At 37.5% G+C, this 14,043-nt stretch overlaps 1 protein-coding gene and 1 pseudogene across 2 annotated transcripts in view; both read left to right on the top strand.

Moving 5' to 3' along the window:
- The window catches only part of Col24a1 (collagen type XXIV alpha 1 chain), a 354,563-nt gene that overhangs the window by 130,242 nt on the left and 210,278 nt on the right, over positions 1 to 14,043 (top strand). For both annotated transcript variants that reach the window (XM_029560281.1, XM_029560280.1), the window contains exons 20-22: positions 66 to 119; positions 10,255 to 10,308; positions 12,839 to 12,883. In XM_029560281.1, the coding sequence (XP_029416141.1) occupies positions 66 to 119; positions 10,255 to 10,308; positions 12,839 to 12,883 (153 nt within the window). The remainder of the gene's footprint in view (positions 1 to 65; positions 120 to 10,254; positions 10,309 to 12,838; positions 12,884 to 14,043) is intronic.
- Positions 13,238 to 13,557, top strand: LOC108490339 (annotated as a pseudogene).

Genomic DNA, 14,043 nt, shown 5'->3' with positions numbered 1-14,043 from the left:
ATATATATAATAGGTTGAAAGTAATTTACTGTGGAATAAACACTCTATGTTTTTATATTTCCTAGGGTTTTCCAGGAGATATTGGGATTCCTGGGCAAAATGGCCCTGAAGGACCAAAGGTAAAAAACAAACAGAAAGCAGACTGAATGTGGATCTCTATTGTTTTATAATTTCAGTTCCTTTTAAATTTTTATTTGTTTATTTTTATTTTGTATGTATGAGTACTTTCCCTGCATGTGTGTAAGTGTACCACATGAATGCAAAGCCAGAGAGGGTGCTGGATCCACTGCAGCTAGAGTTACAGATGGCTGATAAATGCCATGTGGGTGCTGGAACTGAATTTGGGTCCTCTATAAGAACACCCAGTGCTTTTAACCTCTGAGCCATCTCTTCATCTCCTAATTTGATCTCTTAGTAAATGGAAAAAGTGTCTTATTGATATCAGAATGATTAATAATTAGTAAATTTTTTGTTTGAAATCCAGACAATTGAAAATTGTTTTCTTGGTTTGTTATAGTTATTAGTGTGATAGTATTTAGTAATTGTGGTGGTTTGTATGAGAATGTCCCCCATAAGCTCCCAGTATTTGGACATTTTGTCCACAGTTGGTGGCTCTGTTTTGGGAGGTCTTAGAAGGTGTGGTCATGTTGGAGGAAGTGTGTCACTGGGGGTGGGCTTAGAGAGTTTTTAGGCCTTTCCAGATCTCTAGTTGCTCTCTGCTTCCTGTGTCTGCTTGAAGATGTGAGAGCTTAGCTTCTGCTCTTACTGCAGTCACCTCTGCCACCATGCCTCCCTGCCATGATGGATTCTAATTCTTCTGGAATCATAAGCTCAAATAAGCTCTTCCTTTTATAAGTTCCCTTGTCCATGCTGTTTCTATCATAGCAACAGAAAAGTAACCAATACACTAATCATATAAATCAATCCAAAAATGTTTTGGAAATAAAAAATAACAAAACTCTTAAAAATCAATAAATGGATGAAAATTTTCTGACCAATAAAACTCCTTCACACTGTTAAAATATTCATTGATTAACCTGCCAAGAGTCTCATCCAAGAGGCTGGCTGTCCTCCTCCCAGCAGCCGACAATTGCCAATAGCTCCTCAAGTAGGGTTGGGGTTTCTTACCCACATCCCCAGGTCTATGGCTGGGGTTTTATCTGACTTGAGCTTATGTGGGACTTGATATATATAGTCAAAATATATTGTAGTATGTTGAAATTCACAAAGATCCAATTAATAAAGGAAAAATACCCACTTATCCACTGATTAGAACAAAAGAAAGCTTGAAGTAAGCTGGGCATGGTGGCACACACCTTTAATCCCAGCACTCAGGAGGCAGAGGCAGGGGGGGGTCTGTGAGATCAAGTGAGTTCCAGAGATCCAGACATAAATAAGAAAGAGAGAGCGAGAGAGAGAGAGAGAGAGAGAGAGAGAGAGAGAGAGAGAGAGAGCTTGATGTAGCACAGAATACCTGTAATAACCTAAGCCTTTTTATTGCCTTTACTGTGCAACTCTTGCAAGTTGTCTTCTGACTTCCATAGTATGAGACATGAAGACCCACACACTTATACACACAGAAACTGCAGCATTTCTTTTGCTAATAAAAACATTTCTTTTCTTAATAAAAACAAACAAACAAACAAAACAGCCTGACTCTTAACATCCCTTTCAGCCTGAATTGTCAAGAACCTTTTCCTTCAGATTTTTCTCTGAACTGTGTTACTCAACAAGGGCTCATTTGTTCTTTTATTGAAAGAGTATATACAGCAGGATATGGGGAAGTAAAATTGGACCCCTATCAGAGGATTTTGTCCCCTGTGACTAATTTAGAATAGCACACATGCACACAACTATAAACAGATTTTATCAATTTAATCCCATCTATTGTTTATAATACACATGGGATAATAGTTTTCATATGTTTGTTGTTTCAATGAATATCTTTGCTGTTTGCAGTGCTTTCTTGAAACATCCACAAACATTCATACATTACTTTGGGTCCAGGACAAAGAGGGGTCATGAGGGGTCAAAGCTATATGCTTTAGATTACAAGAGGAACTCAAGACCATGTAGACCTTTTTACATTATAAACAAGTTAACTTTTTGGTTATAAGGTTAAGTAAGAGTCATTTGTTCAGAGTATGCCCATATTGTAAAAGTCATTCCCTCAAGAAACACCTATATACATGCAGTAAGTAAATATATTCAAAGTTATAAAAGGATACTAACTCAAAGTCACATAGCTATGGAGTGGCACAGCCAAGATTTTAGCATAGATTTGATTGCCAAGACTGAGCTCTTCACCACTTAGCCAGGGGACCACATTGTAGAAAACACTCATCACCAGGCTCAATAGTTTTTACTTTACCCTACAGGTATCAGGAAGTAATCAAAGATATTTAAGCAACAAAGTGTAGTAGGTAGTTTGTATCTTTAAAAGTTAGCCCACAAGTCAATATAAAAGAGAGCTTAAACAGGGACAAAATTGATGACAGGAAGATGAGCCACAAAAAAATCTAGTCAGGGGCTGGAGAGATGACTCAGTTAAAGCCTGTACTGTTCTTGCAGAGGACCCAAGTGTGATTCCCGACACCTGTATCAGGTGTCTCACAACCAGTTGTAACTCCAGCACTAGGGGGAATCAAATACCTCTGGCCTACACAGGCACCTTCACTCATTTTTTAGTCTAGGCAAGAAATAATAAAGATCTGAAATAACACACTTATTCATTTAGCAAATATTTGTTGAGTATCTCCCAAGTAGGAGTCATTGTACCAGATCCTAAATGGAAAGTTCTAATCTCTCTTTTTAAGAAATGTGCCACCTGGGGGTAAAGAGATGACTCACTGGTAAAGTGCTTGCTTCACAAGCATGATAATGGATGGTCAGGATCCCCCCTCCAGTTCCCATGTAAAAAGTTGGGTGTGGTAGAGAGGAGATCCCTGAGGCCAGTTTTCTAGTCAGTTGATCCAACCACCAAGCTCCAAGTTCAGTGAAAGACCCTGTCTCAAAAAATAAGGTAGAAAATGGTTGAGGAAGATACTGGACATTGACCTCTGGCCTCCACATGCACACACATGAACACATATCCATATGTGTATGTGCATACACACATATACCATGCCTATACATATACACACCCAAGAAATGTACATGTATATAAGCATGGAAACCTTTTTAATAATCATAATGATTATTATACACAGGGATATGGGAACATTGGCTTTGCAGGAAAGGTAGCACTTGAGCTGACATGATGAGTGAGTAGGAATTTATGAAACAAACAAGTGGGATGTATGACACTCAGGAAAAGGGAACTTATGAGGGAATGGAGGTGCAATATTTGGAAAGTATTCAGGCTAAATGTTATTCACTGTTGATCTGAAATTCAAATATCATCCTGTATTTTGTCTGGCAGCCCTACCTGCCACCCATAAACATCCCTATATGAAATGATCTTTCTCACTTCCTTTCTATGGCCTAGCCTGTTCATGTCCCACACATGTTTTGCATCAGTTCTCCTCCTGACTCCTGAACAACCTCGTGTCATCAATTATAGCCTTTATTTCGATTTCTTGCTTGACTCAGAATTTCCCCTTTCCTTTGAAACTGTTTTCACTGCCAGTGTAGTTTAGGCCCCCTTCATTTTATCCAGGATTGGAGCACTAGACTTCCAGTTAGATTCCTGCTTCCAGCCTGGCATTTCTTCAAACCTACAGTCAAGATGCTAAATCAAAAGTCTGTGCAGAGTGCAGGTCTCAGCGTATAACTCTTGCGTTTAATTCTTCAGTGATCTCTTTTGCTTCGAGGTGAAGACTCACACTTCTTTTAACACAATCTAACCTTCTATCCATAACTACAGCATATGCTTGCTTTCATTGTCACTTCTTTTTGTCCTTTTGAGACAGGGTCTCCCTGTAGCCCCAGCTGGCCTGAAACTCACTATGTAGACCAGACTGACTTCCATCTCTGAGACCCCCCTGACTCTGCTGTGCAAGTGCTGGGATTAAAGGTGTGCACCACCATGCCCTACATTCCAAATCACTCTTTAACAGAATTGCCTCTGCTAAACTGTATAGATTACCAACTTGTTCAAATTGCTCAGCTTCTTTTATACTGTTTTTTTTTTAACACAGATACAGACTTCCTTCCTGTGCCTTCATCCTCTAGCCAATATCTATGTGTCACATATCACATTTTCCATGCTCCTCAAACCTCACTGGAATATTCCTTCCTTCCCTGTGTTATACTTCTCAGCATGTGTTAAACCTGCTCTTCTCCCGCTTAGATGCTTCTCTATTAGACTATAAGGCCTTTGATTGTAAATATGTCACAATGACCAGAAAAAAAATGCATGGAAATGATAAAAGATGAAAAAATGTAAAACTGAGATTTTCATGTGGGCTTCTGATATCATTGAGGGTGGATAAATTTAAAGAGGAAACTCAGGAGAACTTTTAGTGATGAGGAAGACAAGATCCTTATTTGGGGAACCCATTTGACACACAAAAATAATAGCAGCAAACCAAAATAAAATGTCAAAATAGGAAGTAGAGACAGATAGTATAGAGAGTGGCGCTAAGATGTTTCCTGTCTACTTTAGCCTTTGCTTGAACTTGATACCTGAGCATATTTATTTACTCATTCATTCATTCATTCATTCAGTAATTCATTCATTTAGCTTGTCCTGAGTTGCTTCTATGGATTAGACCAAATACTAAATGTGAGATCATAACCATTACTCAGTTATGATGCCTCTTGTGAATGGATTTCTAGTTTAGTGAGAGAAATAAAAAGAAACCATCACACACTGTAAGAAGTGCTGTGTAAGAGAGTTGATAATATGCTGTGAACACCTCAAAATTTGAGCCACAGGTTCTGTCTTGGGAAATTAGGAAACACTTGAGGAGAGTAATCATTGACATTGGGTATGTGGATTATGCTAGGTGGAGAAGCATATGCCTTCCGTTTGGAGATTCTGTTTCATTTATTTGGTTAGGAGGAAAAGAACTAAAGAAAGACACCTGACGTCTTTCATAAGATCTCAGTGGTGGTATGAAGAACTTCCTTCTCATAGTTCATTTAGTCTTACAACTTAAATGTTAAAAGTGGGTTGTTGGACCTTCCAGAAGGCTTAGCAAATAAAGGTACTTGCTACCAAGTCTCAAAACCTCAGTTCAGTCACCCACCTACACCCACATGGTGAAATGACAGAACATACTCCCACAAGTTTTCTTCTGACTTCCGCATGCACACCTTGGCAAACACACACCCATGCATATATACACAATGTATAAACACACATACACATACAAGCACACAATTTTTTTTAAAGTGAGGCCAAAAATCCTGAAAGCTAGATACTTAATAAATACCAGTGGTTGAATTTCCAGTGAGTAATGGCCACTTTTAGAGAATTTTATCTATTTATTGAATAGATATGAATGTATAGATTCATTAACACCAACATTGTGAATCCAATTTACTTTATATATATATATGAATTTTAAAAAATTATTTTAGAAAAAAATGGTTTTATCAAAAGAACCAGAAAATATTAAAGGGAGAATATTATTTTATGTTTCAAAGGATGAGAGATCTGATGTTTTTTGCTTGTATTCTTGGTTGTTCCCGTTGGCCTTGAAGTATTTTTTTTCCTGGAAACAGAAAGAACAAAGGCAAACATACTGATGATGTTTCCCTTTAGCTGTCTACATTCTATCAGAGAAGCATCTTAAAACTTCCTCTGCTTTCATATACATGTCTTATTTGTGAGGTGGGAATGATGTGAATGGTTGAAGCTCTACTGAGGCTGTGTAACATGGTCACCAAGAAAATCATACACACTGTGTTTGAAATAAATGGTTACCCCGCGTTCAAAAGGGGGGATTCTTTCCATAGCAATTTGGCAGAGCTCTAAAGAAGCCTTTTATTTTTTGTTCATTTCTGCCAGTGGACTAAAAACCTCAAACTGTGGTTGAAAACTTGTGTTAATTGTGGTTCTACTGATTGTGGAGCTCTGTGTGCATGTAAATTTGTATATAGATACAAACATTCTTCAGTAAGCCTTCTTGAGAGCCTCCCAATTTGGCAATCTGCTTTCAAGAATTCCATAACATTAGCAAAACCACATCCGCTGCTGCTTGCTGCAGAAAGTAAGAGGACCCAATAAATACTCTGTTCTCCAGTAAACAGAGGAATCCTATACTTGATTCTCTAATGGCTTGTGATGCTCCTTTGGCTATGGAATTAGGAATGCTTAAACCAGCTGTAACTGTGTCTTATATAACAGCCCTGATAAGTTTTCAAAGAAAGCCTACTATTTGTGAGACTGTTGCATGATATAGGGAAATAGTTCTTGCCTTGGCTTACACCAGTCCCACATATTTATCTGTACAGAGGTAAGCCAAAGATGCAACTCCAGACCATTCTCCAAGATCACCTGCACTCAGCCCTGAGCATCTAGAGTTATCTACTAAATCACAATTTTATATACAGTTTTCTTATATTAACCATTTTGTTTCCTAGGCAGTGTTTAATCAACTGAGAAATATTTATTGAGTTTGTATAATGGCACAACTTTTTCTGAGTTACTGTTTGTACTGTGCTAAGTAGTAACTAGAAAACAAGATAAAACATGGTCTGTCTGTGTACTAGGAATTTATAATCTTCTAGAAACACAAATCTTCCACATGTAAAAAGTCAAAACATGATAACTAGGCAATACATGATAAGTGAGTAGTTAAGGGTTTAAAGAAGGGAGAAGTCATGTGACCATGTTTCTGAGAGACTTGTAGAGAAACTGGGATTTCAGTAAATTGATTGAATTTGGCTAAGTGGAGCCAAGGGATAACAGAAACTACAATATGAACAGCACAGAGGACAGAAAACAAAATCCATCATACTGAAAAAGGAAATAGGAAGCAGATTGTAAATCACTAGATATAGAACTGAGGTGTGTAAGTACCAACAAGTCTATGAAGTGTTTTTAAAGATTTTATTATGTTTAATTATGTGTATATGTGGGATGGAAGATGGAGGTCATTGAATCGTGAGTGCTGGAAATTGAACTCAGAATCTCTGATGGAGCAGTACACATTCTTAAATGCTGAGCCATGTCTCAAGCATCCAGCATATGGAAAATTGTGTGTGCATGCATGTGTGTGTGTGTGTGCATGTGTGTGCATGTGTGTGTAAAACCCAGGTAACATGGAATCTACCTTCTTAACAGCTTTTTCAGTGTGCAGTACAGTATTGTAATATTTAAAATGTATGCATGTTATTGTAAGGCAGGTCTCTAGAACTTTTTCATATTGCATGAAAATTCTATTAGTCTACTATTAAAATTCTATACCCACTGAAGAGTAACTGTTCACTGTTCCAGCTCAGGGTAACCCCAATTTCCTGACTATTTCTATGATTTTGAGTGCTTGAGCTAGATACCTCATATAAGCTGTATTTGTTGCACTCAGACTGGTTTATTCCACTTAGCATAATAAATACCGTTAAGGTTCATCTACCTTGGAGCATGTTACAGGAATTCCTTCTCTTTATAGCTATAAAAATATTGTATTCTTTGTATGTGCCATATTTTATGTATTCATTAATCTATCAATGGATACTTGTGTTAGTTACACCCTTGGCTATTGTAAATAATGTATCAATAAATAAAGCTATACATATCTCTGCAATCTTGTTTATAATTCTTTTGAATAAAAACGCAAAGTCATTTGCTCAGTTTATAATTAGGTTGTTCTGGTTCTTTTCTGTCAAACTGTAGGAGTTCCTTGTGTACTTTTGGGTATCAACCCTGTGTCGGATGTGTGTATGCCTTGCAGGCCTTTTCCCCGCACTGTAGGTTTCCTTTTCAATACGCTGATTTCTTTTCAACGTGGTATCATCTCACGTGTCTGTCTGTACTTTTTTTGCTTATGCTTTAGTGTCATATCCAATAAATCACTGTCATCAGCAGTTTTTCTCTATAGAAATCATAGTTTTGGATCTCATATTTAAGTCTTTAACCCATTTTAGCTTATTTTGAGTAAGATATAACATCAGATTCAATTTCATTCTTTTCTATGTGAGTAACTAGTTTTTCTCAACACTGCTGAAGAGATTTCTCTTTTGTAGAGCCCTTGCAAAGATCTTTTGATGGAGTTTATTTCTGGGTTTTCTGTTCTATTCCATTGATCTGAATATATGCATCTTTTTAAAGCTAGTACTGTCCAATTTGGTTATTTCAGTGTCAGTGTTATAATACATTATAAGATCCGAAGGCATGAAACCTCCAGCTTTATTTATCTTTTTCAGTATTTCGTACTATTGGGAGGGTGTCCTTTGCAGTTCTATATGAATTTTATGATTTGTTTGTCTGTTTCTGCAGAAGCCAGTCCTGGAGTTTGATAGTACTTTGGACATTTAAAAAAATGTTTTATTTATTATTTTTATTTTATGTATATGAGTGTTATGCCTGCATGTAGGTAAGTGCGTTTCTTAAAGGCTTTATTTATTTATTTTTTTAATTTATTATTTTTATTTTATGTGTATGCATGTATTGCCTACATGTAGGCGAGTGCACCTGTGTTGTGCAATGAATGCCCACGGAGGACAGAAGAGGCTGTCAGATCCTCTGGAACTGGAGTTACCAACAGTTGTTAGCTGCCATGTAGGTGCTGGGATTTGAACCCGGTTCTTCTGCAAGAACAGTTAGTGTTCTTAACCGCTGAGCCATCTCTCCAGCCCCAGTACCTTGGATATTTTACCAATACTAAATTGTTCAGTACACACACACACACACACACACACACACACACACACACACCACACTATGTTTTTCTTTGTGTCATCTTTTCTGGCCATCCTGTCTTCCCAGTAATTTCACTGAAGTTTGGAATTGGGGTTGGGGAACAGTCCCTTGCTCACTGCTAAGCCCATCACTGTCTCTAGGGATGCAGAACAAGCTGGCTGACTTCAGTCTCCCCGCACATCCCCCACTGTAGTCAGGGTTAGAGTCCTGCCCTTCAAACCGCATGGTCAAATGTGGAAACAAATGTTTCCTTGGGGAAAATGAAAGTGATTAAGTGATTTTGCCTATAACATCATTAATGTTTTGGACTGGCAGAAACATCACAGACCCATGTCCATTGCCTAACTGTCATTTCCTTTTAAAAATAAGAAAACCCATGAAAAAAAATTAGGTTTCTGTCCTAAGTGTTATAGTTTCTTGAATGAGGATATTCGCATAATAAGCTTTCAATGATACAGACTTAGACTAATCAATGATTTTTCATTGCTTGTATGTGTTTAAAACATAGAAACAAGAAAAACAAGCAAGATTTAGCAGAGATTCTCATGCAGTTTTCCATTGACAAATTCCAAAGCTAAAAATGCAAGCCAACTAGGTAGATTTTCTCTTTGACCTCTCATAGTTATTTACTAGAGTTAAAAGTATGTAAAAACGTTTTAGTTATTACAAAATCACTAATAGCAATAATGCAAAGTATAATTCTTAGAAGAGGCTTATTTAAAATGCATGTTGAATAGATGTTGTATGGGGTCATGTGAATTGGAACGATCATTGTGATAGTTACTATGAATAAGTTTTCACTCAGAGGATAATTGCATTTTGGCATGCGTTCCAGATTCTACTGGTCTCTTAACAAATATATATTTTCTATGTGATACCTGATAGTATTCCCCACCTCTGTATTAATGTTAGTTTATAAAAATGTTAACAGAGGATTGGAAAGATGGTTTGGTGGTTAAGAGCACTGGCTATTCAGAGGACCCAGGTTCGGTTTCCAGCACCCACATGACAGCTAATAACTGTCTTTAACTTCAGTTCCAGGGGATATAATGCTGTCTTCTGGCCTCCACAGGCATTGTGCATATAGGTGCACTTACATAAATGCAGGCAGAACATTCATACACATATTAAAAAAATAAACAAGGGGCTGGAGAGATGGCTCAGTGGTTAAGAGCACTGACTGCTCTTGCAGAGGATGTGGGTTTGATTCCTAGCACCCGTGTGGTGGCTACCACCACCCATAACCCCAGTTCCAGGGGAATCTGATGCTTTCCTCTGACCTCTGAGAACGCTGCATGACATGGGCACACTAACACGCATGCAGGCAATACACTCATACACATAAAATAAAAATACTAGATAAAATATAAAAAATAAAAATTAAGAATAAACAAAAGTGAATAGATCTATAATTTTTATTTTCTGTATTTACATTGATTTTACAGGGACTCCTTGGAAGCAGAGGGCCTCCTGGGCCTCCTGGTCTCAAAGGAACTCAGGTATGAAGGAACAGAACATTTAGTCATCAAGTTTTTAATTTTCCCTTCTTATTGCAAGACTTCAATTTTTGCTTAATGAAAAACTTTTTTTAGTGTGGACAATCTTTTGTGAAGGATTTTAAATTGCTATTTTTATTGGCAGTTATGGGGTAGAACTTGGAAGCATTTTACAAAGCTCTGAATCCATTAAGTGATTTATTTTGGTGGTCTCCAATGGAATGTTAAAAAATCTGAACCCAGAATCAAACTCATATGTACTAGAATTTATATTTACTATTTCTGAATATTTTATATTTGTGACCTAATAAATTGTATTTTAATTGACTTATGAATTAAGCAAAATGTTTATCAAATAAATAAGATATATGTCTCTAAGGAGGTCTATATATGTTGTTGTGAGTGATAACATTAACTAGTAATACCAGCTATTTATGTAAGGGTGAAGAAATTAGTATATTTCATAAATATATCTGTCACTTTTCTGCCTTCTTAGAAAATAACTCCTAGAAGTTATTTATCATTTATTATGTTCGTCTTCAGTCTCTGCCTTTAGTATTCATCAGGATTTTGTTTTGTGAAATTATAGCTAATTTGATTGTGAGAGATTGGGGCTATAAGAATAAGCTGTTTAACAGTAATTCCCATTTAGGCATGATCTGATGCATGTACCTTTATATTTCTAGGGCTTGAAACAGAATTGAAACTTAAAACACACATATTGTGCCAGGTTCAGTGGTGCATGCCTCCAATCCCAGGACTTGGGAGGCTGAAACATGAGAATCACAAGTTTGAGGCCAGCATGGGCCTCTATTTTAAATAAGAGACTCTACTTTAAAAGAAGGAAGAGTGGGGCTGGAGGGATGAGTCAGTGGTTAAAAGCACTGGCCACCCTTGCAGAAGACCTGGGTTTGAGTCCCAGCACCCATAGGGCGAGTAACAACTGTCCATAACTCCAGTTACATGGGATCTGATGCCCTCTTGTATTAAAAATCACTGCTGGGAGGCACCCGCCCTTAGCTTCCAGGCCCACTGCAGTCCCCTCCTACCACCGTCCTTAGGACAAATAGAGAAACTATTCCTCCAAACTACAGTTTAGGTAATACAAATATGTATTGGGCTTACTAACAGAGTATGTGATGGCAGTGAGGGGTACTTACAAAGAATGAGCACCCTTGGGCTCTTTCTTTTTCCCTACATTTTGGCTGGCCATGGGTTAGCCCAGGCTGCCTTCCCTAAGCATATATGCTTTTCCCTTTCCTTCTTCTCTCTCTCTCTCTCTCTCTCTCTCTCTCTCTCTCTCTCTCTCATGCTGGAATCCCCTATGTCTATCCATAGTCCCTCCCCCTCATACAGTTAAGGCTGACTGGGTGGAAAGGGAGACTATGTCCTTCTGCCTCTTCCTTCCTACAGAGAGTCATAGGGTCCAATTAGCTTGAAGTAAGCCAGGGGAGAAGCTAGAGAAGATGACATCTATTTATTGCTTGCTAGTCTGGCTTGCCATGCAGAGGACAAGCTTATCCAACACCTCTTCTGACCTCCCCAGGCATTGCACAATACAGGTTCACTTACATACATGTAGGCAATACAGTCATACATATAAAATAAAAATAATAAATAATGTATTTTAAAAGAAGGAGAAGGGGGAGGATGAATGAATGATCAAAATGTGCCTAAAGCAAACATGTTCTGTATAAGTCACTTTTAAATACACCAATGTATATTGATTTCCTGTGTACCCAGTAAGGTAGATTATTTTTAATGGTCTCAGTGATTCCTAATCCTGATATCCTAATCACTCTTCTGTGCACCCAATTATCTCTATCTGACTTACACTATCTCTCAATTTAAAAGTAATTCAATATTACATTCCCTCTTGAGGTAAATGTGGGCTAATTGAAAGACCCGGGGAGGAGGTACATGACCATATGGAAGTAGAGTCCTACAGGCTCCTGGGACTTTGCACTTATGAACCTACAGCAATGGTGTCAGCATGCACAAGACCTATGCAAACTCAAGCAAATAAAAACCCAGCATAGAGCTGGGGAAATGGGCACTAGGCCCAAATCTTAGCCAAGGAACTATTGGCAGCTGATTACTGCTGGACGAAGAAGAGCTAATCTTCTTAAAGGGAGGGACTCTAGATAGACTGACTAGACTTCAGTGAATAAACTTGCACTGAGGGATGTCTGGGGACACTAACTTGATTCAATAGGCCTTAATACAAATGACAGAATGCATGAATTCAGTGGGGGCGTGGAGGGCTATGGGAGGTACCAATGGGGAAGGGGGCAAAAAGATGATTAAGATGTTCTGCATGAAATACGCAGAAATTCAATAAAAAATTTATCAGAAAAATTAACCAGAAATGTTAAATGTGGAGTAATATGATTCTAAAATACAGGAAAATTATAACATTATTTTTTTATTAAATCCCCTAACAAGTTTCATATTTCAAAATAAATACAAAGAATAAAGGTTTTCAGTTTTAAACATTTGTTTTATCCCGTGATATATTCTGATTATTTTTAAGGGAGAAGAAGGACCCACTGGACCCCTTGGAGAACTGGGACCAAGAGTAGGTATCACAAAAATAATTTTCTAAAGTCTGGTGGTACATGCTGGTAAGCTTAGCACTTATGGATGTCAGAGGCAGAGGGATCCCAAGCACACAGCTAGCCTGGGCATATATAACAAGCTGTAGGTTAGCTTGAGCTATGTTGTAAGACTTTGTCGCAAGTTAATTAATTAATTATTAATTTAATTTCAAATTTTGTAAATGTGTTCCTTGAAAACAGCTGTTCTATAAATCTTTTAAGAGCATAATAGTTTAATTTATAACAGGACAAAGTTTAGAACCAAGAATAGTCATAAAATCCCCACAAATAGGATACCTGGGTTCTGCTAGGAACAGGACTTCTAAAAGGCAAATATGTCTGGAAGGCTGTGGTGCAAGGCCAGTTTTGCTGGCTATAAGCGCGGTCTTTTGGAACCAACCTTCTTAAAATCGAAGGTGTTTATGCTTAAGATAAAACTGAATTCTACTTAAGCAAGAGATGTGTTTATGTATATAAAGCAAAAAACAGCACAGTGACTCCTGGTGGCAAAGCAAACAAAACCAGAGTAATTTGGGGAAAGGTAACCTGGGCCCATAGAAACAGTGGCATGGTCTGTACCAGATTCCAAAGCAACCTTCCTGCAAAGGCCGTTGGACACAGAATCCATGTGATGCTGCACCCCTCGTGGATTTAAACTAATGGAAAGTAAATAAGGAAAAGTGGATTTGTAAAATAATAATACCCACAAATAAAGTAAGCTAGTACATGGGTTTTTCTGGGGACTTTTTATTGTGTTATAATTGATTATTAAATTTTTTCTAGTGGTTTTATGGTCTTAGAAATGTATGCATATCATTTAACGGACTCCCACTAATAGGAAGCAAAATAATTTTTTGTGATGCTCCTGGAAATGCCTAATTTTAACTGCATCAGTATAGAAATTATGGAAAGCTAATAAGTAGCTTTTCTACTTTTTAATCAGATAATGCCATGTTGTAATATATAAACTATTGTTCTTGAAATTCTATAAATGATTTAATTTTTGTTGTTTTGTTTGTTTTTGCCTTATTATTTTCATTTTTTAAAAATAGTTTATTGAGAATTTCATACAGGCATATAAGCATATAAGGTGTTTTGATCAAATCCATGCCCACTCCCTCCCCTCCAACTCTTCCCATAT

Source organism: Nannospalax galili, unplaced genomic scaffold (assembly GCF_000622305.1).
Source record: "Nannospalax galili isolate Female #2095 unplaced genomic scaffold, S.galili_v1.0 scaffold9, whole genome shotgun sequence".
In the NCBI taxonomy this organism is placed as follows: domain Eukaryota; kingdom Metazoa; phylum Chordata; class Mammalia; order Rodentia; family Spalacidae; genus Nannospalax; species Nannospalax galili.
The sequence above is the reverse complement of the archived record's forward strand: the minus strand, read 5'-3'. Positions and strand labels throughout refer to the sequence as shown.